At 44.4% G+C, this 22,822-nt stretch overlaps 1 protein-coding gene and 1 long non-coding RNA gene across 7 annotated transcripts in view; one reads left to right on the top strand and one right to left on the bottom strand.

The window, feature by feature from the left end:
• Positions 1 to 2,558, bottom strand: part of NT5E (5'-nucleotidase ecto) — a 46,924-nt gene extending 44,366 nt beyond the window's left edge. For 2 of the 6 annotated variants that reach the window (XR_012157985.2, XM_073336588.2), the window contains exon 1: positions 1,773 to 2,556. Coding sequence is in view for 5 of the 6 variants with exons in the window: in XM_073336588.2 (XP_073192689.1) it covers positions 1,773 to 2,129 (357 nt within the window). In the remaining variant the exon portion in view is untranslated. Of the gene's footprint in view, positions 1 to 1,772 lie in introns of all 6 variants that reach the window. The other 4 variants (XM_073336587.1, XM_073336589.1, XM_073336586.1 and 1 more) reach the window with 3 other exon arrangements.
• On the top strand, positions 1,710 to 22,585 carry LOC140908748 (uncharacterized). Its single transcript, XR_012157986.2, has 3 exons — positions 1,710 to 2,037; positions 19,048 to 19,204; positions 19,452 to 22,585. It is a non-coding gene; the product is annotated as an uncharacterized LOC140908748 (long non-coding RNA).
• Positions 22,586 to 22,822: the final 237 nt, after the last annotated feature.

The following is a 22,822-nucleotide window of genomic DNA, read 5'->3' as shown; positions in this document are numbered from 1 at the left end:
GCAAAACCAGAGATGGGAAATTTGCATTAACCTCTCCTCAGATACTTCACATATATTGTCCCAAAAGTCCACTCTTTTCTTGCACATTGTTCAATATAGATCTTTGATCATCCAGGCCTTACAATATCAGGATATTGTAAGAAATTGCCTTGTCACAACAACTTACATTAAGGCCTACACTTACTATACCCTATTACAGTCATTTAAATTAAACACAAAATAATATTAAGCAGTACAAACAGTACAACTGTTTGAAGTTGTAGAGAAAGTCAAACCACTGAACTGCTGGAAGTCACAGGCTAAGCACCTGGAACCAGAATGTGTTGCAGTGCTAAACCAGCATTTGACTGCAGTAGCCTCTTTGGCAGTTGCAGAGAATATATTTTCTTCATTGCAGTTGATTCAGTTCAATGACTAGTTCATGCAAAGTTACAAAATGGATTAGGAGTTCAAAATGCAGGAAAGCTTGTTTTCCTCTTCCAATCTATGAATAAAAATGAGGTGTGATGAGGGCTTATCTACGTTACCCGCTGGATTGATGGGCAGCGATCTATCCAGCGGGCGTCGATTTATTGCGTCTAGTCTAGATGCAATAAATTGACCGCCAAGTGCTCTCCCATCAACTCAGGTACTCCACCAGAGCAAGAGGCAAAGGCAGAGTCGACGGGGGAGCATCAGCAGTCAACTCACCACAGTAAAGACACCGCAGTGAGTAGATCTAAGTACATCGACTTCAGCTACGTTATTCACTTAGCTGACGTTGTGTAACTTAGATCGACCCACCCCCACCAGTGTAGACCAGACCTGAGAATGAGAGTTACAAGTTCTACAATCTTGAAAGACACGGTAACCAGAAACAAATCACTACCTATAGCTAATACTTCCTTTATTTAATATATCAGTTAGTTTTAAATGCAAAACATGTTTTTAAAAACATTTTTTCTCATGTATCCAGCACATTTAAGATAGTTTTATTTAATTAATACAAAATTAAAATGCAAATACAGCACACTATCGTGTTAAATGTAAACTACTAAAAAATAAAGGGAAAGTTTAAAAAAAGATTTGACCAGATAAGGAAACTGTTTCTATGCTTGTTTCATTTAAATTAAGATGCTTAAAAGCAGCATTTTTCTTCTGCATAGTAAAGTTTCAAAGCTATATTAAGTCAAGGGTCACCTGTAAACTTTTGAAAGAAGAACCATAGTGTTTTGTTCAGAGTTAGGAACATTTCAGAGTTAGGAACAACCTCCCTTCCGCAGGTGTTCCTAACTCTGAGGTTCTACTGTGGTACCTCCCCTACCTTGTCTCGCCAACATTCAAGTGACCAGGCTTTCAGATCAAGGCAAATATTGCCTCGCCTTTTGCCACAGGATCACAACACACTTCACTGCTTCACCAGGCCAACCCCAGGGTTCAGCTAGGAGCTCTGCCTGCCCCTGTCTCCCAGGGGCCCCGGTGGTTCCTACTGAGCACCAGCCACTGCCCAGCAACCTGCGCACCGGGCGAAGCGCTGCGGCGCCGCGAGCTTTGGAGGGTCAAGTTCAAAACACATGGGGCCTATTTCCCTGCAGCTACCCCCCTCCCCTCCCTGCGCCCTTCCCTGGCACCAGCCCCCTGCACCCTCCCTCTCCGGCCGCCCCCCGGCCCGGCAGCCCCCCGATCATGCACCACTTATGCGCACACACCTCCGCTCCCGTAGCCCCAAGTTGCCCTGGAGCCGCCCGCCCTTGCCTGAGCCCGTGGCCCCCCGCGAGGCGCCTGCCCCTTACCATAGCGTCGTAGCCCAGGAAGTTCATGAAGCGGGCCGCTTCCCGCCCCTTGAAGTAGCTGAACCACACGGTGCCCTGGTACTGGTCGCCGGCGTCCAGGAGCAGCACGTTGGGGTGGGTGGCTCGGATCTCGCGGATCTTGGCGTACCTCCGCGCCACCCCGCCGTAGCAATCCGGGGGCCCGCCGCCGGAGCGGGTCTGGCACTTGCCGGAGTCGCGGCTGGTCTGCTCCACCCGCGCGTGGACGTCGTTGGTGTGGAGGACGGTGAGCTGGAAGGCGGCCCGGGCGGCGTGCGCCAGGCACAGCAGGGCGGCCAGCCCCGGCCAGGGGCCGGGCGCCCCGCGCAGCCTCCCCATGCCTGCCCCGCGCGCGGCTGCTGCGGCTCAAAACGGGGCCCCCTCGGGGTGGCAGCTGCGAGGAAGAGCCATGGCAGGTGCTGGGGTTGACGGCTCCACCACCCTCCCCACAGGGGTTGAGTGTGGGCGGTTAAAATAATCCGTTGTGCTCCTGCAGCTGCGGAAGTGAGGGCAGGGGTGGGGAGAGATACAGGATGTCCCCAGAGTGCTCTCTCCGAGGTAGTAAAGTTACACACAATGTTCCTTCCCCTGCCTCCCTCGAAACGGGGCGAGTCCGGGCTGCTGAGGAATTGTGTGGAAACCGCGCCGTGCCCTGCAACCGCCGGAGACCGGGCAATATCCTATGTAGTCCCGTCAACAGGACGTGATTCAGGCAGCGGGGCGGCTTGGCCAGCAGAGTGTTTGGGTTGGAGATCACTGGCTCTTTGCAAGAACTGTCGTGGTTGGCTGCTCCTCCTAGAACACCTGCAATCCCCGCCCACTTCCTCAACAGGGTGACAGGTTTCAGAGGGGTAGCCCTGTTAGTCTGGATCACGAAAAACAATGAGGAGTCCTTGTGGCATCTTAGAGACTACCACATTTATTTGGGCATAAGCTTTCCTGGGCTAGAACTCTAGAGTAGCAAGTATAAATACCCAGCACATGAAAGGATGGGAGGCACTTGGTAAGGCAAATCCCATCCTTTCATGTGCTGTGTATTTATACCTGCGACTGTGTTTTCCACTCCATACATCAGATGAAGTGGGTTCTAGCCCATGAAAGCTTATGCCCAAATAAATTTGTTAGCCTCTACGGTGCCACAAGGACTCCGCGTTGTTTTTGTCAACATGTTTAACTTGTAAGCACGTGGGCAAGAGTTCTCCCTGGGGCTGCATCAATGTGCCTAAATCCCTCATGAAAATACAGCCACAGATCAGGTGGGGATGGACTGGTCCTCAGCAATCCCCTGAGAGGAAAACTCCTGCAAGAACTGTCCCGTTCTCACAAGAAGCCTCAGTGTGTCTTTAATGTGCAGGCAGAGCACGCAAGACCTGTTTTTAAGGTATTTTTCCCCAATGACCCCATAATACTCTGGCTGTCAACTCGGGCTGTCAGCATGATTTACACACAATCTCTCAGCAGCCCGGACTCGCCCCGTTTCGAGGGAGGCAGGAGGCAGGGGAAGGAACATTGTGTGTAACTTTACTTCGGAGAGGGCACTCTTGGGACATCCTATATCTCTCCCCACCCCTGCCCTCACTTCAGCAGCTGCAGGAGTACAACTTGGGGCTGGGGTGGGCTCCAGTTGTGAGCCCCGCAGGGCTGACAGCTTGGGGCAGGGGGTTTGGTAGCTGGTGGCTGGCAGGGGGCTCCAACTGTCAGTGCCCCACAATGTCCAACACAGGTAAGTCAGTGGAAGCACTCCTGGTGAGGATGAGCACTGCTGACAGAGGGAGCATAGTGTGGACATGAAACATTGCTTTAATTACTGCTCCGACTCTACGGCCCTTAAGTTGACTTAATTTTGTCGGGTAGGGCAAGTCTATACACTTCATAATTGCTTAAAATGAAGGTGCCATTTCAACCTTAAATAGTGTCAACAGTACAATGGTCTATTTAATGATAGCTTTAGTGATCTTATTGTAGTTTAACTAGATTTCACATACTGATTTAAAAATAACACTTTCTGTTCTGTGGTGGGATGCTAAATTTATAGCTGAGGCTTGAGTATATATAGTGAGGTAGAAAACAACAGAGGGTTTGAAATGATAAACAACTTTAGAGGATAGATTTAAGTTGCAAGTGACAGCTGGGATGAAAATTATAATAAAGCTTCCTTGTAGTTGGTGGATGTAGCTCCACATGTTTTATACTTATCACACATCCAAATTACCAGAGATCAAAGAAAGACTATTTGGTAGTTTTTGTGTAAGTACTGTAACTATTGTATGTCAAAGCATTTCTTCACACAATCTGATTTTGCAAGTCGTTTCTTTCATAAATATAAAGGGAAGGGTAAACCCCTTTAAAATCCCTCCTGGCCAGAAAAAAAATCCTCTCACCTGTAAAGGGTTAAGAAGCTAAAGGTAACCTCGCTGGCACTTGACCAAAATGACCAATGAGGAGACAAGATACTTTCAAAAGCTGGGAGGAGGGAGAGAAAGAAAGGGTCTGTGTCTGTCTATATGCTGCTTTTGCTGGGGATAGACCAGGAATGGAGTCTTAGAACTTTAGTAAGTAATCTAGCTAGGTATGTGTTAGATTATGATTTCTTTAAATGGCTGAGAAAAAGAATTGTGCTGAATAGAATGACTATTTCTGTCTGTGTTTCTTTTTTGTAACTTAAGGTTTTGCCTAGAGGGATTCTCTATGTTTTGAATCTAATTACCCTGTAAGGTACCTACCATCCTGATTTTACAGGGGTGATTCCTTTACTTCTATTTCTATTAAAAATCTTCTTGTAAGAAAACTGAATGTTTTTTCATTGTTCTCAGATCCAAGGGTTTGGGTCTGTGGTCACCTATGCAAATTGGTGAGGATTTTTACCAAACCTTTCCCAGGAAGTGGGGTGCAAGGGTTGGGAGGATTTTGGGGGGGTAAGATGTGTCCAAACTATGATTCCCAGTAAACTCAGTTAGAGTTTGGTGGTGGCAGTGGATATTCCAAGGACAAAGGATAAAATTAATTTGTACCTTGGGGAAGTTTTAACCTAAGCTGGTAAAAGTAAGCTTAGGAGGTTTTCATGCAGGTCCCCACATCTGTACCCTAGAGTTCAGAGTGGGGGAGGAACCTTGACAGTTTCCTTGCTTTGTCTCCACATCACTCTTGAAAACAAAAATTTGTAACTGGAAAAAATGATACTTTATCCCAAGGTTGAGTAAGGCTGTATAAATTGCTGTCTTTTTCTTGTTGGGATGGTGTCAGGCCCTTGTCTCCTTGGAATCTGAAGTTGCTGAGATGGAATTTGAACTCAATTTGGTCTATGTCTCCTGCCCTCCTACCTCCCCCCCCCCGAGCTTACTGAAAAGTAAATGAAGTTTCTTATTCTTCTGCACTGTTATGTCCTGTGTGTAGTTTTTGAACATTGACTGTAGTATCTATCCAAGTTGGAATTTAGATGATGGGGATTTCTACAGGCATCAAAGAATCCTGCTATAAAGTGAAGTGATCTGTGACTACCAGAACAGCATAAAAAGCTATCTAATTTCATCTACTTCTCAGCTGTTTGGGTGTCTCTTTCCTCAGACCTGGTCTTCACTACAAAGTTAGGTTGATGTACGTCACCTTTAATCAACCTGTTTGTGCTTCTGTCTACGCTGAAAATTGTCTCTGACCAATGTAAACACCCTGTTATGGTTAGGGTGACCAGACGTCCCTATAAAATCAGGACTGTCCAGATATTTAGTTGTTTGTCCCGCATCCTGACTGATATACAGTTGGGACGCCATTTGTCCCAATATATTGCTTCGGTGACACTCTGGCTTTTTTTTTTTTTTTTTTTGCTTCAGCGGCACTCTGGCTTTTCTTTCTTTTTTTCTTGGGGCGACAAAAAACCTAGAGCCAGCCCTGGTGGGGGGGTGAGCCTGTGGCTGCCCCCACAGGTGTCCCGATATTTTGTTCTTGTCATCTGGTCACCCTAGTTATGGTGATGCTGTAAAACTACCTCCCCATATGGTGCAGAGCCATGGTTGACCCACCGAGGTCAATGTAGTGCTAGTGAAGACACTTTGCAACCTTTGTTGATCCTAACAGTCCACCAGCAGCTGTTCCACAATGCCCCATTCCCTGAGACAGTGACCACTCTGATCACAATTGTGAACTCCACTGCCGAGAGCTCACAGAGATCAGAAGCCACACACCCCTTAAAATTCCCCACATATATTTGAAATGCCTTTTCCTGGTTGCTCAATTTGGCAAGCATACCTACCAGCACTCCCTCTCAAATAAAGTAAAAATATTAAATGAATCAAACTGTACCAGAGAATCTCTCTGGATAGAAATTCCTTGCTTGCACATTCAGAGTATAGAAGTAGGAAATTTACTACCAACCACCTTACCAGGATGGTGATGGTGACTGTGAAATGCTCAGAGAGATTAGAGAGGCTACAAAGGCAGAAAACAATATAGTGGAGCATTTTACCTATCCTCCTATTGACTTGGCACATATCACTTGAGGAAAGGATAGATGACTGCTTTGTAGAGCAGCTTGTCCTGGAACTCAAGGGGAAAGGCAAGAGGTAAATATAGCTGAACTGCTCCTTAATAGAAACCATAAAGTAATTAAACCATAAAGTAATTAATGTCTTTGTGGGCAGAAGTGCCAAAGAAATGTTACTGTCATGGGTTTAACATCAAAAAGGGGAACTACACACAAATGAGGAAGTTAGTTAAACAGAAAAAATAATCCCAACTATACATGCAAAAATAATGAGGTCTAAATTAGTTGTTACCACTCCAGAAAGAGATCTTTGAGTCATCATCGATAGTTCTCTGAAAACATCAGTTCAATGTGAAGCAGCAGTCAAAAAAGCTAACAGTGTTAGGGACCATTAGGAAAGGTATAGGAAAAAGAGACAAAGAGTATCATAATACCATTACATAAACCAATGGTTACTCCTGGGGGAATTCTGTGGCAAAAAATTAAAAATTCTGCACACAATATTTAAAAATTCTTCATATTTTATTTGTCAGAATAACACAGTCTAATCACACCAGTTTCAATTATTTTTGGCCATTTATTTCAAAATACCTGTCAGCAAGTATCTCTGTAACAATACAGACAACCAAAAAAATTCAGGAAATGTTTTTTGATGAATAGATTCCTTACCAGGCATATTAAAACAGAACTCTTAGTAATATCCCATTTAAACTACAGTACAGAACCATATTTCCTGCACCCCTCAGAAGCAGTGCAAAGGCTTGGGAGAGTCAGGGATAACGGAGGAGCTGAGGGAGAGGGAAGTAAATTGCTGGAAAGGAGCCTGGCTGTGAACTTGGAGGGCTATTGGGTATGGGTGGGAAAAGTATAGAATGGGTTTTATGGGGGGGGAAGGATTGTTAGGGAGCTTCCCCCATGCAGACCCTGGTTGACCTCTAGCCTTTCCCATTCAGTGAGGCACATTTACCCCTGTTCCCATGTGTCCTCGCACCCCCTGTCCATGTGTCCCTCCACCTGCACTCAGACACCCACTCCCCCGCCATCCCCATGTGTTCCTGCACCCCTCTCCCATCCCCATGTGTCTCTGTTCCTCCACCCAGCCACTTCCCTGTTCCTATGTGGCTCTGTACCCCCTCCCCCTGTCCCTATGTGTCTCTGTGCCACCACTCAGCCACCCTGTGTCCCTGTCCCTGCTCCCTGTCTCTGTACCCCCCTCAGCAACTCCCCAGTTCCTATGTAGTTCTGCACCCCCACCCCCATAACCATGTGGCCCTGCACCTTCCTCCCCCCGTGGCCCTGTGCCTCCACTCCCATTAAGCCGCTGCCCCAGTCTGTCCTCCCCCATTAGCCCTTATGAGCCCCTGTCTGACCCCGCCAGCACCGCACTGTCTCCCCATAGTCCCTGTCTCCTGACCTTGCCTGACAGGCGCTACAAAGAAGGCAGGCTCTTTCTCTTCCCTCACTGGAGGGGAGCTGCTGCTGAGTTCTATTGCCACAGTTTCCTCTGGTGGGCAAAAGGCGGAAATGCAGCAACATTGCAGCAGAAGCTTTTTTCTGCGCAAAAAATTAAAAATATGCATGGCTTATTAATTATGTGCACATGCAGTAGCACAGAATTCCCCCAGGAGTAAATGATACACTCACACCTTAAATACTGTGTGCCATTCTGGTTGCCCCATCTCAAAAAAGATACTTTGGAATTGGAAAAGATACAGAGAAGGACAACAAAAATGAGTAGGTATGGACCAGCTTCCATATGAGGAGAGATTAAAAAAGACTGGGACTGTTCAGCGTAGAAAAAAGACAGCTAAGGAGGGATATGATAGGGGGCTATAAAATCATGGATGGTAAGGAGAAAGTGAATAAGGAAGTGTTGTTTACCCCTTCACATAACACAAGAACAACGGGTCACCCAATGAAATTAGTAGAGAGCAGGTTTAAAACAAACAAAAGGCAGTACTTCTTCACACAGTGCACAGTCAACCTGTGGAACTCGTTTCCATGGATGATGTGAAGACCAAAAGTATAATTGGGTTCAGTATAACTAAGGATAAGCTTATGTCACGGAAGTCACAGATTCAGTGACTTTCAGAGTCCTCCATAGCATTTTCTGCTTCAGCCCCACGGTGATGTGCTGGAGCTGTCAGCCAGCAGGGACTCTGGAGCTCCCAGCTTCGGTGGGCTGCAGGGGGCAACTGCAGTTCTCAGCCTCTGGCCCCGGAGCTTTGAGCCACTGCAGGTGGCAGAGGGACCCTATGCTCTAAGCCGCTATAGGTGGCAGGTGCTGCCCCCGCTTCCGTAACGGTGCTTGGGCTTTCATCCCTCCATCCTCTAGGGCTTCAGTCCTCCTCCCATCAGCCCCATTTTGTCACAATTATTTTTAGTAAAAGTCAGGGACAGGTCAAGGGCTTCCATGAATTTTTGTTTATTTCCCGTGATCTGTCTCTGACGTTCACTAAAGATAACCATGACAAAATCTTAACCTGAAGTATAACTGAACACTAATGTTTTTAAAAATAAAATAAACAATAGAATATTTCAACAATTTATATTATGAAATATCAGTAATAGTGCATATTATTATTCACTACTACACCATTAAATAAAGTAAAAATGTTATAAAAATAAAAACAAATGAAAACTAAAAACAAATTTTGAAATTCTGAAACAATCTTCTAAAATTTCCCAAAATGAAATTTTTTCCTTGGGAATTTTTGCCAAAATTTATACTTTTCAAAATGTTTTTTTTGACAAAAATAGCACATTTTACTAGAAAAATGTTTTGATGAAAAATTTCCAGCCAGTTCTAATGGACCTATTAATCCCTGGTTTGCTATATTCAAAGTAATGTCTTCTTGTCAACGTATTGTGTTTACATAATATATGAATTGTTCACTTTAATATGTGAAAGAGCAAAAAAGTTTTATAGTACTAAAAAAAAGCTTCTAAATCAGTTTATGCATGCTAATACTGACCATTCTGAATGCCTGGTCTCACCATGGAAATGCTAATATCCTGGGACTGACATGGATTTAACAACACAGTATACAAGATAAACTCTTGTATGCAGTGTTGTTAAAGCCGTGTCAGTCCCAGGATATTAGCATTTCCATTGTTTTCTTACCTTTTAGAAATAACTTATTAGCTAATCTATGTACTTGTGCAATCCCAGTCACTATAGTATTTTTCTCAAGTATTTGAAAATAGAACTCAGTGTAATAGTTTCACTCTTTCTGTCTTCTCAGCCTGTAAGAAAAATAGCTTGATTAGTTCATAGATTGTTGCGTGTGAAGAATAGACTGAAGGAATGTCACGGAGTAGAATTTTTCATGTACTTCTGAACATGGTGAGATTATGACAGATCTTCTGACAGCAAGTTCTGTGGATTTGGTCCAGCTCCTGTGATCAGAAGCCTCCTCATATTGGCTGACAGTTTCATCATTCCAGTGGGTTATCATGGAAGGGCATAATCATAGCAGTGATCTTTCAAGTAATTAGGGATAGCCTCAGAGAGTGTTTTTAATATCTGGCTGGACGGGCCCTGAACTGGTCTCTGTATTACTTGGGGTGCCAGTGCAGTGAGTGGAGCACTGAGATGATGTGTACACAGTGTCTTGTGCTGCTAAGTAGATGGGCTGCTGCATTTTGTACCAGTTGAAGCTTTCTTGAGGATGTGCAGCTTCACTCCTAGATATAAGTGGCAATAATCCAATCCAGAGGTCATGAATGACTGGGGCCATGATCTGTGTTTGATAGTATGGGGCACAAACTTCTGGCCAATTGTTTGTGAGTCTGTGTGTTTTGCCACAATAGCTATTGGAGCATTCAGTGGCATTGGGGAGTCCAGAAGGAACTTGGACTTGCCAATTGATTTAACTGGTTGAGGGCAAATGATCTCAATAAAGGAGGAGGCAAGTTCTTCAAAATGCTTGATTAAAAGACTATTATTTTCTTAATAGTAAATAATTAAGAATCAACTATATAATAAGGTTCCAGGACTGATACCAGTCTGTGTGTCACTCTGAAGCCTAGAATGTCTGTTGAATCAGTGTGAAATGATAGAAGCATCTACAAGCATGGTTGACAGCTTTTTTTGTTAAGAATATGACCAGGTGGAATCATCACTGGGATTCACAATCTGTTATTCTCTCCTCCCCCATGACTTTTTTTAACCACACACACACAGCTTTACAAATTACACCTGGGCAACAGCATGTGCTTTCAGCTTCTAGTAGAAAATAATTTCCTTGGATGGTCATAGTAAATTAATTTTAAGGACATCTTTAAAGTGAGCACATACTATGTATGACGTGCACAATGGTCACAGCAGTAAGGCAATTTAAAAAAAAGATTAAAGTAGATAAATGAAGACATTATTAAAGGTATAATTAGTTGTTTACCAGAGAAATAAACCACGTCAAACAAGTAAGCATGTGCAGTTTGTTGTCATTTTTGCCAGGGAACTTTTGCCCTAACTCAAGCTTTCTTTATAATGGCCTGCCCTCGTGCTATTTTTGGCAACATATTTATATTGAAATAAGGAAATACAAGACCTGTACAAAACAATAAAGAACATCAAGTCACCTTAAATAAATCTGAATTACATACCAAGCCATATTATTTTTTTGCTTTGTTCTTACAGTTAGGTAAAAATTAAATTTCATTAGTTCATTCATGACAAACATTTTAAGTGCACATGCTGAAAATTAAATGCTGATATTTTTCAGATGTCAGTCTTAATGGTGCTTAAAGGATGTGGATAAATTGGAGAGAGTCCAGTGAAGGGCAACAAAAATGATTAGGGGTCTAGAACACATGACTTATGAGGAGAGGCTGAGGGAGCTGGGATTGTTTAGCCTGCAGAAGAGAAGAATGAGGGGGGATTTGATAGCTGCTTTCAACTACCTGAAAGGGGGTTCCAAAGAGGATGGCTCTAGACTGTTCTCAATGGTAGCAGATGACAGAACGAGGAGTAATGGTCTCAAGTTGCAGTGGGGGAGGTTTAGATTGGATATTAGGAAAAACTTTTTCACTAAGAGGGTGGTGAAACACTGGAATGCATTACCTAGGGAGGTGGTAGAATCTCCTTCCTTAGAGGTTTTTAAGGTCAGGCTTGACAAAGCCCTGGCTGGGATGATTTAACTGGGAATTGGTCCTGCTTCGAGCAGGGGGTTGGACTAGATGACCTTCAGGGGTCCCTTCCAACCCTGATATTCTATGATTCTATTGTCTCTTTCTTCTCCTTAAATCTATCTCCACTTCTCTCTGTTCTGCCTCTTTTAGTTTCTTTCTAGTCTGCTTATCCTGTCCCTTTCAGTCCTATTTTCAGAATCTGTCATTGTGGTGTGCCACACTAGCTGTTTTTTTCCTTGTCAGCATCTCTGGTCAATTCCACAATGTTGGTTGCTCCTACTACTGGTCGTGCATCTTCTGATTGTTTTTGGAAAGATGTCAAAGCATGTGACATTTGATGTCCTACTGAATATGAATGCCATAGATTCTTGATCATGGCTAGAGAGATTTACCTAAATGGCAAGGCTCTGCTGTTAGTCATTGTCTTTTTCCTTCCTGAACCTCCTCCTCTCTTCTGGACTGAGGCTCATTCTGCCTGGAATTACTGCATTACTCTCTTTTTGTGGAAAAAGCCTCTAGAATTTAATAGAAAATGATAACTTTTTTGCGTTCCATGTTGTATGAAATATTCATTGGGTCAGAAAGAATGTGAACAGGGCTCGATAGCCCAGTGGTAGGGCACTCTGCTGGGAGATCAAGACCAATCCCTGCTCCAATGAATTTTTAAGTGTTTTATAAACAGTGGAACAACTTAATTATCATGGGGTGCATCTCCTCTCCCACCATCTCCCTGCAGAAACAGCATGGACTCCAGTGGTTGTTCCCTCACTGTACCCTTTTATTTTAAATTCCCTCTCCCATTTCCACAACACCCCCCCGTGCAACAATCTATTTACAGCACCAACAGCACTTTTTGTCCCTCTCCCCAGGACCTGAGGGGAACAGAGGTCTCCGTCCCTTGATGCCTCCATGTAACTGGGCTCACCCAGCCCTAGTCCCCTCTCTCCCACTTGGGACTTTCTTCCTGTCTCCTTACCGGCCCACCTAGCAAATCCCGCTAAATGTCACCTGGGCAAGGATGAAACAACGGACCTCCATGTAATGAGGCAGAGTGGCCTCATTCTGGATGTGCAGCTTCACTCCTAGATATAAGTGGCAATAATCCACTTGGTTAACTCACCTTGTTGGGCTCAGCTAACCCCACCCCACCCCTACACCCTCAGAGGAAGGGGAGAGGCAGGGCAGCAAGTATATGAGCGAGGCCCTGCAGCTCAGTTGGAGGCAAGTCAGGGAAGGAGCCAGACATCCTTCCTAGGAGCCGAACTGCCAGCAGAGCCATCGACTGGCTGAGGTGGGTGACAGTTCTCGGAGCCAGCCTGGTGAGAAGACCACCTGCTGCTCCATAAGACGGAGAGACCCAGGGCAGAAGTGGAGAATAGGCCACTCTGTGCAGACACGGGGAACCAGTCCCCAGCAGCCATGGAGCAGTCCCACCAGAGACCGGAAGGAAGTAGCCCAGGAAAACAAGGCGTTGACTCGGCTGTGTGGCTGGGAGGCAAGGCAGTGAACCCATGCTTCCCCGCCGACCATGCAACGAGATCCCCCATTGCTTCTAGGACCCTGGGCTGGGAACCAGTGGAGCAGGGTGGGCCCCCCTATCTTTGGCCCTGCTTTATGAGCACTAACCCTTAGGCCAGAAGGCCTGAGCCATTGACTGTCTACTTGCTTAGATCTCAGGCAGGAGCCCTGAGCCACTGTTTGTCTGCTTGGCTCCCACCCAGAAGGCCTGAGCTACCGGGCCTTAGCTGCAAGCCAGGATGCCTGATAGATCAACCCAGTGCAAGCACCAATTCCCTGTTGCCGCCAAAGGGGGCGCCCCTGACCTTAACTTGGGTACACTTTAGGAAAGGGCACAGTGTGACCCTGGGCCAATAAGGTCCAGGCGCTCCAGTTGTGCCTCACACCTTCCTCAAGGAAACAGATATGCTGGTTTTTAGGACTGGCTGGGTACTACCACCAATTTATTCTGGGTTTTCTCAACCATCACAACACCTTTCACTGATCTTCTCAAGAATGGGAGCCCAAGAAAATCCAGTGGACCAAAGCTTGTGAGGAGGCTTTTAGAGTCCTGAAGGCCCAACTCTGCAGAGAACCCATTTTGTACAGCCTTGACTTCACCAAGGAGTTCCTGCTACTGACCGAAGCATCGGACATGGGGCTAAGAGCCATTTTGTCCCAGGTAGTGTGAGGTGACTAACACCCCATCTTGTACATTAGTTGAAAGCTGTTCCCAAGGAAGAAGGCCTACTTTGTGATTGAAAAGGAGGCGCTGGCAGTAACGTGGGCAATGGACTTGCTCTGCTACTACCTTCTGGACACTCACTTCACATTAGTCACTGACCATGCCCTCCTATGATGGCTACATGCCATGAAGGATACTAACCCCCGAATTCTGAGATAGTACCGCTCACTCCAGCTCTTTTCCTTCTGCCTTCAACACTGGGCTGGAAGAGCCCACCTGAATGCTGACTTCTTTTCGCAGGATGAAGGACAGTAGATGGTGGTGAGAGTCAGACCCCTAAATGGGGTCATGATGGGGGGATATGTGATGAAGAAGAGAAACTGCCAGCCAGCACAGCAGGAGTTAAAGAGAGCCTTTGGGTCCAAGTAGCTCTACCCCATTATATCTGCAGCCAATGCCAGGCCTGGAGGGGGGAGAAAAGGAGGGATCCTGACCCAGTTCAGGGCTGACTGGCAAAGAGGCAGGAGCTAGCTGCCTCCTGCCTGAGTGGAAAGAGCAATAGCCTGCCACGGCAGCCACCTGGGAGTAAGCACTGTCTCCCCAGCCAAGGGAGACTGTGAAGGAGACCTAGGAGTCTCCAGCACCTGAGGTAACTTCACCAGCTTGCAGCTGCCCCGCCCAAAGGAGCCTGAGACTGCGGCAAGGCGCCACCCATGACACAAGAGAGGACCCTATGGGAACAAGCCACCTAGCAAATTGGACTGGAGGGGCTATGCCCCAAACTGGACAGACAGGTAGAAGTAGCTCAGGGCAGTGGATTTTGACTCCCTGCTGGGAGGCCCCCCACTTCAGGTGTTGATATACCCAGGGCCCTAGTCTGGGACCTGGTGGAGAGGGAGGGTCCAAGTCATCCTAACCCCCCTGGCCTTAAAGACTGTGAGGCTCCTCAATCAAACAGGGAGCTGAAAGCCATGCGCTCTAACCACTAGGCTGCCTGGCCCTCCAAGCTGCCTGTTACAGGGTAATACTCTCTCCATTTTACAGATGGGTTTTACAAAGGGGTTTAGATGCCTAACTGCCACTTTAGACATCTAAATGCAAAATTTAGATGTGGGGCCTGATCCAGTAGGCATGCTCAAAGCACACCTACCCTGCACAAACACAACAGTGAGGGCATCCCTGGTATAGCTTATAGCCCAGTGCTTAGTGCACTCATCTTGGAGGGATCGTAACACAGCCATCACATGTTTTAGATGGTCCTACCAGTTTAAACCATAGACTATGACAGAGGTTCTCAAACTTTAGTAATCCAAAGACCCCCATTTTGTTTGAAAATTTTTCAGGGACCACCTAGCCCTCCACTCAGCCCCAGGCCCTGCCCCCACTCCACCCCTTCTCCCAAGGAAAAATATTGGATAGCTGCTTGTTAATCGAGCGCTGTCCATTCTGTGCACTGAATAAGGCAAGGAAAAATAGTATGTGTTCATGTAATTAAAAGCTGTATCATAATGAATATGCACAAGGGGGCCAAATTAAGGTTTCACAGGCAACCTTAATTCTGGCATTTTGTAATTTTTGAGTGCTTGACTTTGCAACCTTAGTAATGTTCTTTTAACATAGTTTTTTGGCGGGGAGAGAGGTTGTAATTTGCTAGGTATTTAAAAGAGCAAACTGAAAAAATAGAAATTCCATCATGAGGCATGATATTGACAGCCCCATGGTTCAGCAGCAGATTGGAACCTCTATATCCACCCCACAGACTCAGCCACTTGAGCTAATGGAGTAACTGATAGATTGTCATCCTCTATATGGACCAGGACTAGATGGGGACAAGACATATACTTTGCTAGTGGGTTTCTCAGATTTGCTGACAGCACAGGAAGAGTGAGACTGAGGAATCTTAGATTCCATTCCAGACTCTGGAGGAGAGTGTTCTCTTGACACTTCTGCCTATTCCCCACAAGCTTGACCCCTTCTGCTCCATCCTGGCCCTGTCTCTTCATCACCTCTGATTCCTCATCCAATTCCAGTCTCCTTGCCCAGCCAATCCTAGTCTTCCCCTCCAAGATTGCTGCCTAAGTCCCAATCTCCTCCTTCCTACATCCATTCACAATCTCCTTGCACAGCCAGTCCCACTTCTCCCCTTGTATCCCAGCTCATCAGATGTTTCCACTTCCCCACTGCGCTTGTTCCTCTTACTTTGGTTTCTAGTCCCAATCTCCTTGTCCAGCCAGTCCCAGACATTCCCTTCCTTCCAGCTACTTGTCCAATTTAAGTGTTCCCACCTGAGCTGACTGGCTTCCTGTGTCCACCCCCCAAATTTCCCTCACCAGCTCCCAGTCCCAGTCTAGACCCTTCCAGTCTCAACCTCCCTACTCAACCAGTCCCCTTTCCCCTCCCCTCCACTCCAGTGCCCAGTTTCATTCTCCTTGCCCAGCCAGTCCCAGTTTCTCTCCTGCCTCAAGGCCTAGTCTCTCCAGACTTGTTTTAATCTACTCCTTTCCCTCCCTTGGTCCAGCTTTTGTTCCCTCTGCATTTGAATCAAATGGCTTCTTCGGCACTGCCTGGGTGCCAGAAAGTTGTGGGTTTTTTTGCAGGGGGGAGGTAGGCTCCTTGCTTTCAGTTCTAGTGCCCAGCCCCACCCTACTTGGAGCAGCAATTATGTGACTTCCACTCTGTAGCCCTGTGCTAGAAGGAGCTTGCACACTTGCTCTATGGGGATGGTGCTTTGCAGTCTGATAAGCACTAGGACCTGCGGGGAAGACGGAATCTTTGGAGATTTAGCTGTTAAACTCCAAGAAGTCTGTACTGAGCATGTGCACACTGAGATTTTTCAAAGGTTTATACCTTTGGGTGGATTTTCAGGAACAAACAACAGGACAATGTTGACACACAGGACAGCACCATGCCAAATTTCAAATCCCTTGTCTAAGGTGTGGGTGTGCTAGATCTCCTCAGAGAAAAGACTGCAAGAGTTTTTTTTTATTGGGGCAAAACAACGTATTTTCCCCTAGCCTCATTCTCAGAAATGGCTGAACTGTTTGATCAGAAATGTTCAAATAAATAAAACAGCCTGAGACAGACACCTGGCATGAAAATTTTCAGCTTCAACGGTTAAAGTCTGGTAAAGTTGTAAGCACCTGAAAACAGGGTTTTATAAAGGAAAGTGTCAGGCAATCTTAATAGGCAGCGCTACCATCCCCGCCTATAATATAAAAGTTATAAAACAGTAGCTACTATGGTCCCAATACTGCAATGAGGTGTGCATGCCTGTAGCCCTGCTCCTGAATATAGCTGCATGGAAGTTAGTGGGACTCTATTGGTGTGTGTGTGTGTGTGTGTGTGTGTGTGTGTAGGTATCCACCATGCAAAACAAGTTGTAGGATTGGGGCCTTGTTTGGATACAGCATGTTGCCTTCCAAAATTATATGATTTTGGTGCTCTGTCATCTCTAAGCACATCTTTATGGTATCTAACTTTGATATGAAACCCTACGTGTGGGTGTCAGGGTATAAAATATATATATAAATTCTATAAACACTGATGCACACATTGGCACGGCTCATGTATATAACATTTTTATGTGCATAAGTGTTTTTGGAATTAGGGCCTTGGCCACAAACCTGCAGCTTGTGTCCTCAGTTGCCTGCTATATCTTATAAATAGGCACATATTTGTAGTTTAATATTTACAAATTAGCTATAAATTTTTTTAATTAAAGCAGTTTTGAGGAAAAAAATATTCTCCAAAACATTTTCAGTGAGATATATATTTGAATGCAAAATAGTATCTGCATACAAAAAGAAAAGAAAAGGAAAAAAAAAGAAAAGAAAGAAAACCCCAAAGAAACCCCGGGGAGTAAAATGCCTTGTATTTGATGAAATGGGATATTTTTGCAAGCTTCATTTAGAAATAACATCTACTGTATAATGATAACTGTGCAGAACTACTTGCTATTTTTATAGTGTAATGCTTCACTCTGCTGGAAGTGAATGCTTCATTTTCAGTTTTTAGTTTAATTATGAAAATCTACCCTCTGCTGTATTATTTTTCTGTAATTCATTTGTCTTAAATAATTTTCAGTATAAATAACATTTTAGCACAAATTAAAGCTTTCTGACTTTCAGTTCTAATTTAGGATTCATATATACTCTGCAGGTTTTATATTATATTGTGAAAGCTGACTGACATATCTCATTTTGCCTCAGTTTCTCCGGTACCTTAATAGTCTGACAAGAGGGGAACAAAAGGGGGGACAATTGTACCAGTGCCACAAATTCAGGGGTCCCACTAGAACATATGTAACATTTGTATAAATAAAGTGAAATGGGAGAGGATTGGATCCCTGCAAACATGGGGTACTGGGGCCCCAAATGTCTTTAGATGGTCTTTCTCCTAACCCATAAGAAAATATAGGTAAAGGAAAAATATGAAAGAAGGGGGAGCATTTCGAGGCAGCTATGATCAGACAAGTATTTCTTCTGTGTTTGTCAGACCTCAGCCCTGCAAGTGACATCCCTTGTGGGAGAGGCTCCTTAGTCCATTCCACTTTGACCAAACATTCCTAATAGAGTATGTTCCAAAATAGTCTGAATGAAATTCCCAAACAATTTAAAATTCAAATTGTCTAATCAAAATAAAATATACTATGAATGTAGACAGAAAATCAGATTTAGCCAAAGGGAAATGGCTGGATAACTTATCTAATCCTGCTTGGAAAGAGTTAGGCCAGATAGGCGTATCTTGGATGCATTACAAAAGAAACAGTATCTTACTACTTCTCTGCCCCTTGGCGTGGGTGGATGTCAGGAAGACAATCTCTTCCTTCTACTTGGTTGTCATCTTTCCCTCTTTGATCCCGTTGGCCAGCCAACATCTCAGAGAAACAGCTTCTAGTGTCTGTCTTCCATCCCTCCTCCTCCTTCAGACACTAGTCCTTTATAGCTTGTGGCCATTTTTGATGTTCAGGTTGTGACAGAATTCATTACTCTATAAAACATGCTGGTTGTAGTTACATCAGCATTTCAATTAAATGTTTATCGGGTACCTTACCACTGGAGGGTAAGAGAAACTATATTATGGTTAATATCTTGTAGCACAATCCCTTTACCCCATGCCCTTCAACTAACTAGAATTTTTTCCCAATTTCCTTTGTCAGAAACTAGCATTTCAAAAGCCCTTTTGATATTGCATGCACCATAGTCAGCATAAAGGGTTAAGATGATCTAGTGATCCTGGTTTACATGTCAGTCTCACCTGCCTGGGGTTAGGCTGAGACAAGGTCTGTCCATAAAGCAACAGGATCTATATTTTTTTATGGTTTCCTCCTACTAGTATTTCTATACTATATCAAGAATTATTGACAGGCTAAAGTTAATCTTTCACAGAGGCTAAGGACTGATCTTGATTTACTTTGCTGTGTCCTAGTTTCATCCATGTTTCTTTGGTGATTTTGTATTTTCCAGACCTGACCCACTGGCTTCCTGCTTCTGCCTATTGTACTCCAGCTCACTGGCAAGAAAGTAATAGAGGACCCTAACAAAGAACTAGGAGAAAAGGGGCCATTTCACTCTTCTGAACCCTTGAGACAAGATGACAAAAATCACCAAGCCCTTCTTACAGGTAGCAAGCCCAGTCAGACTTGGAAACGTAAATTAAACCAAACACCCACAGAGGAACTTTTTGTGGTTTGGGTGGTAATTCCCAGAGTTCACTAAAAGTGTGTGTGGCATACTTTTAGCTATTCTGCTGACGTGTAGTAATAAATATTTTATTCTACGTATGTCCTGGTCATTTTGGAAAGCTATAGAGTTCATTGTGGGCCAAAAAAAATATTTTCAATTTACTTTCTTTCCTTTGTTTTCCACAGAATATATCCTGATCCCAAACAGGCCATACACTACTGACCCTGTTCCTTTGCATTATCCTTCCGCTTATGTAAAACCAACTGCTGTTTCCCAGCTGTTAGTGTAATGCCTAACCTGCATGCCATAATGTCCCCTCTTAGCAGGGGCGGCTCTACCAATTTTGCCGCCCCAAGCAGTCGCCGCTGAATTGCTGCCGCTGCAACAGTGGCAGAGCTGCCACCAAATTGCTGCCACGCCAGGAAGAACAGCGGAGCTGCCGCCAAATTGCCGCTGCGGGACACGGACGGCCACCCCATTCTGAATGCCGCCCCAAGCACCTGCTTGGAAAGCTGGTGCCTGGAGCCGGCCCTGCCTCTTAGAACATCAGGAAGATCTCCCCTCAGCTCAGCAGCATGTTTTAAGGGGGCCATTTGTGAAGCAGATGATAAGCTCCTTTTCTGATTGCTGGGGTATTGCACAACGTACTGAGACAATACAGCAGGTATTGCCAGTTGGTACATTCAATTATCCCAAGATTGTGTTGACCTCAGAAGGGATCATTGGTGTGCATGGTGCCAATTAAAGCTGGCTGGGAATTTTCCGATTACATGGTTTTCTGTAGGAAAATGCTGACTTGTCAAAACCAAAACTATTTGCAGGAAAGGGTCAGTTTCAACAAGTGTCCAGATTTCGGGGAAAGGAGTGTGTAAAGAGTTTTGAAATTTTCAAAACATCCTGTTTTGACAGTTTTGAAATGGAAAAATGCATTTTTGGTTTGAAATGACTTTTTGTTCAGAAATTTTAATTTACACTAAAGTAAAATATATTTAAGGGTTGAAATGGAAACACAATGATTTGAAATGATCACAATGAAACATTTTAACTGACTTAGTACAAAAAAATTCAGATTATTGGTGTGTGGAAAAAAATGTGAGATTTTGACTTTTCATTCTGATTTGGGATCTGAAATTTTTTCAAAACCTCAAATTCTCATGGGATGGGAAAAGCCTTTCCTGCCCAGCTCCACTGGTAATATATAATGCAAATTTGGTGCAAAGCCTCATCATACCACAATGCAGATCATTCTTGTTACACACATCATAATAATTCTGTGGGAGCCATCAGGGTTTAGTAAGAGTGCAGAACCTGGATAAGATTAAAATGAATCCTTTGCCAAGCAGAGTTGGAGCTAAGCTATAAAGTTCATATTTGGATTCAGATCAAACTAGAACAGACCCAGAGTTCTGGGGTATTCAGTTACAAGGCATTGGTTTATTATGTTGTAGTGATAAGGGCCAGCCATTAAATTTGGCTCTGCATCTGAACTTCTCTAAAAGGTGGGATTGATTGGATCTGTGGATTTATTTTGGCCCCATCTCTATGTACGAAGAACAAATACGGTATGTGGCCATTTTTCCCAGGGGGAACAACTCCACTTCTTCAAAAGTTTTGGTTTCCCTTTCTTCCTTTTGAGAATTCAGGAGCATACACCCTCATATTCTGTCCACTGGGTATGTGATGGACGGTGGATGCAGCTTTGCCCTTGTGAAAATTTAGGTCTTAATTTGTACATACTATAAAGCAGCTAGAATACTTTAAGAAGACATATAGCCCAGTTCTATCAGCCTTACTCACAATGAGTAGTGCCTTCTCCAAGAGCAGTTGATACTCACAGAACAAGTACCAAAGATATTACTCACTATGAGTAAGGCTGGTAGATTGGGCCCTATATAAATGATAATTTATTATTTTATTAAGATATGCTGTCTTTACCTATGTAACTTGTTAATTATTGAGAAACTGCCCAGTGCAAACTGAAATCCTCAGTCCATTCTCTCCTACCTCCCATCAGTAAACATACAATCTTCTCAGTTTTGTATCCTAAAAATAAATATTAGCTATAGGAGTTTATACTGTAAGTTATTACAATGGGCAGGAACCATCTCTTTCTTTTCAGAGTAGCAGCCATGTTAGTCTGTATTCTCAAAAAGAAAAGGAGTACTTGTGGCACCTTAGAGACTAACAAATTTATTTGAGCATAAGCTTTCGTGAGCTACAGCTCACTTCATCGGATGCATTCAGTGGAAAATACAGTGGGGAGATTTATATACACAGAGAACATGAAAAATGGGTGTTACCATACACACTGTAACGAGAGTGATCACTTAAGGTGAGCTATTACCAGCAGGTGAGCGGGGGGAAGGGGAACCTTTTGTAGCGATAATCAAGGTGGGCCATTTCCAGCAGTTGACAAGAACGTCTGAGGAACAGTGGTGAGTGTGGAGTACTTGTGGCATTCTTTCTTTATCTGCTGTGAAGCAAAAACTTTGTGTGCTATCAAGTAATAAATAAGCTGTTGACCATGACCTGCCATGCAATTGCTATATTGATTTGGCTGGAAGTGAAGTCTTTTAGTCCAGGGTGATGCCTGCATACTATGGTCTGGTGTTGGGACACCTAGAAATACCTGAAATAGATAACACCAGGCAGTCAGTTAGGCGGCAGGAGATTCTGAAATCTGAAGTGTTTTCTTCTTCATCTCCATAAGATGGGGCAATAGCTCCTCTTACAGGCTGATGTTTGAGTGCTCATACTTGAATCAAATGAACTGTAAGTCTCTCTTCAATTCTTACTGCTGTTGTTCGCAGCCTTATATGCCTGCAAACATCAGTCAAATCTTCCTTTGTGTAGATTAGGATTTTAAAAGGTGCCAGGGGAAACCTCCAGAGAAAGTTCAATTATCTTCATTTAACTTATAAGTGGAACCAGTTAAGGAGATGGCAAGAGAACAAGGAGAATTTTGCAATGTTTCGTAACCAGTTACTTTTGCTGTGTCTACCAAGGGAAGTGCTACAGCTTTTTATGCTGTGGGTCATTCAGTCAAATATTGTCGGATTTGACGGTAGGTTCTGTGCTGATCTGTAAGCTGTTTAGGTGGCTATTATATTATCATTATCATTATTATAATTTACTGTCAGTGCAGCACTGGCAGAGATGCTGGACAGCATGTTTTTGTCACTGTAGAACGGTGAGAATTTTGCTATGTATAGGGGAAATGGCTGTGGCTACCTCTAAGGGTATGTCTACACTACGAAATTAGGTCGAATTTATAGAAGTCGGTTTTTTTGAAATCGGTTTTATATATTCGAGTGTGTGTGTCCCCACAGAAAATGCTCTAAGTGCATTAAGTGCATTAACTCGGCGGAGCGCTTCCACAGTACCGAGGCAAGCGTCGACTTCCGGAGCGTTGCACTGTGGGTAGCTATCCCACAGTTCCCGCAGTCTCCGCTGCCCATTGGAATTCTGGGTTGATATCCCAATGCCTGATGGGGCTAAAACATTGTCGCGGGTGGTTCTGGGTACATATCGTCAGGCCCCCGTTCCCACCCTCCCT

The sequence above is a fragment of the Lepidochelys kempii genome, chromosome 3 (genome assembly GCF_965140285.1).
Source record: "Lepidochelys kempii isolate rLepKem1 chromosome 3, rLepKem1.hap1, whole genome shotgun sequence".
Taxonomy (NCBI): domain Eukaryota; kingdom Metazoa; phylum Chordata; order Testudines; family Cheloniidae; genus Lepidochelys; species Lepidochelys kempii.
The sequence above is the reverse complement of the archived record's forward strand: the minus strand, read 5'-3'. Positions and strand labels throughout refer to the sequence as shown.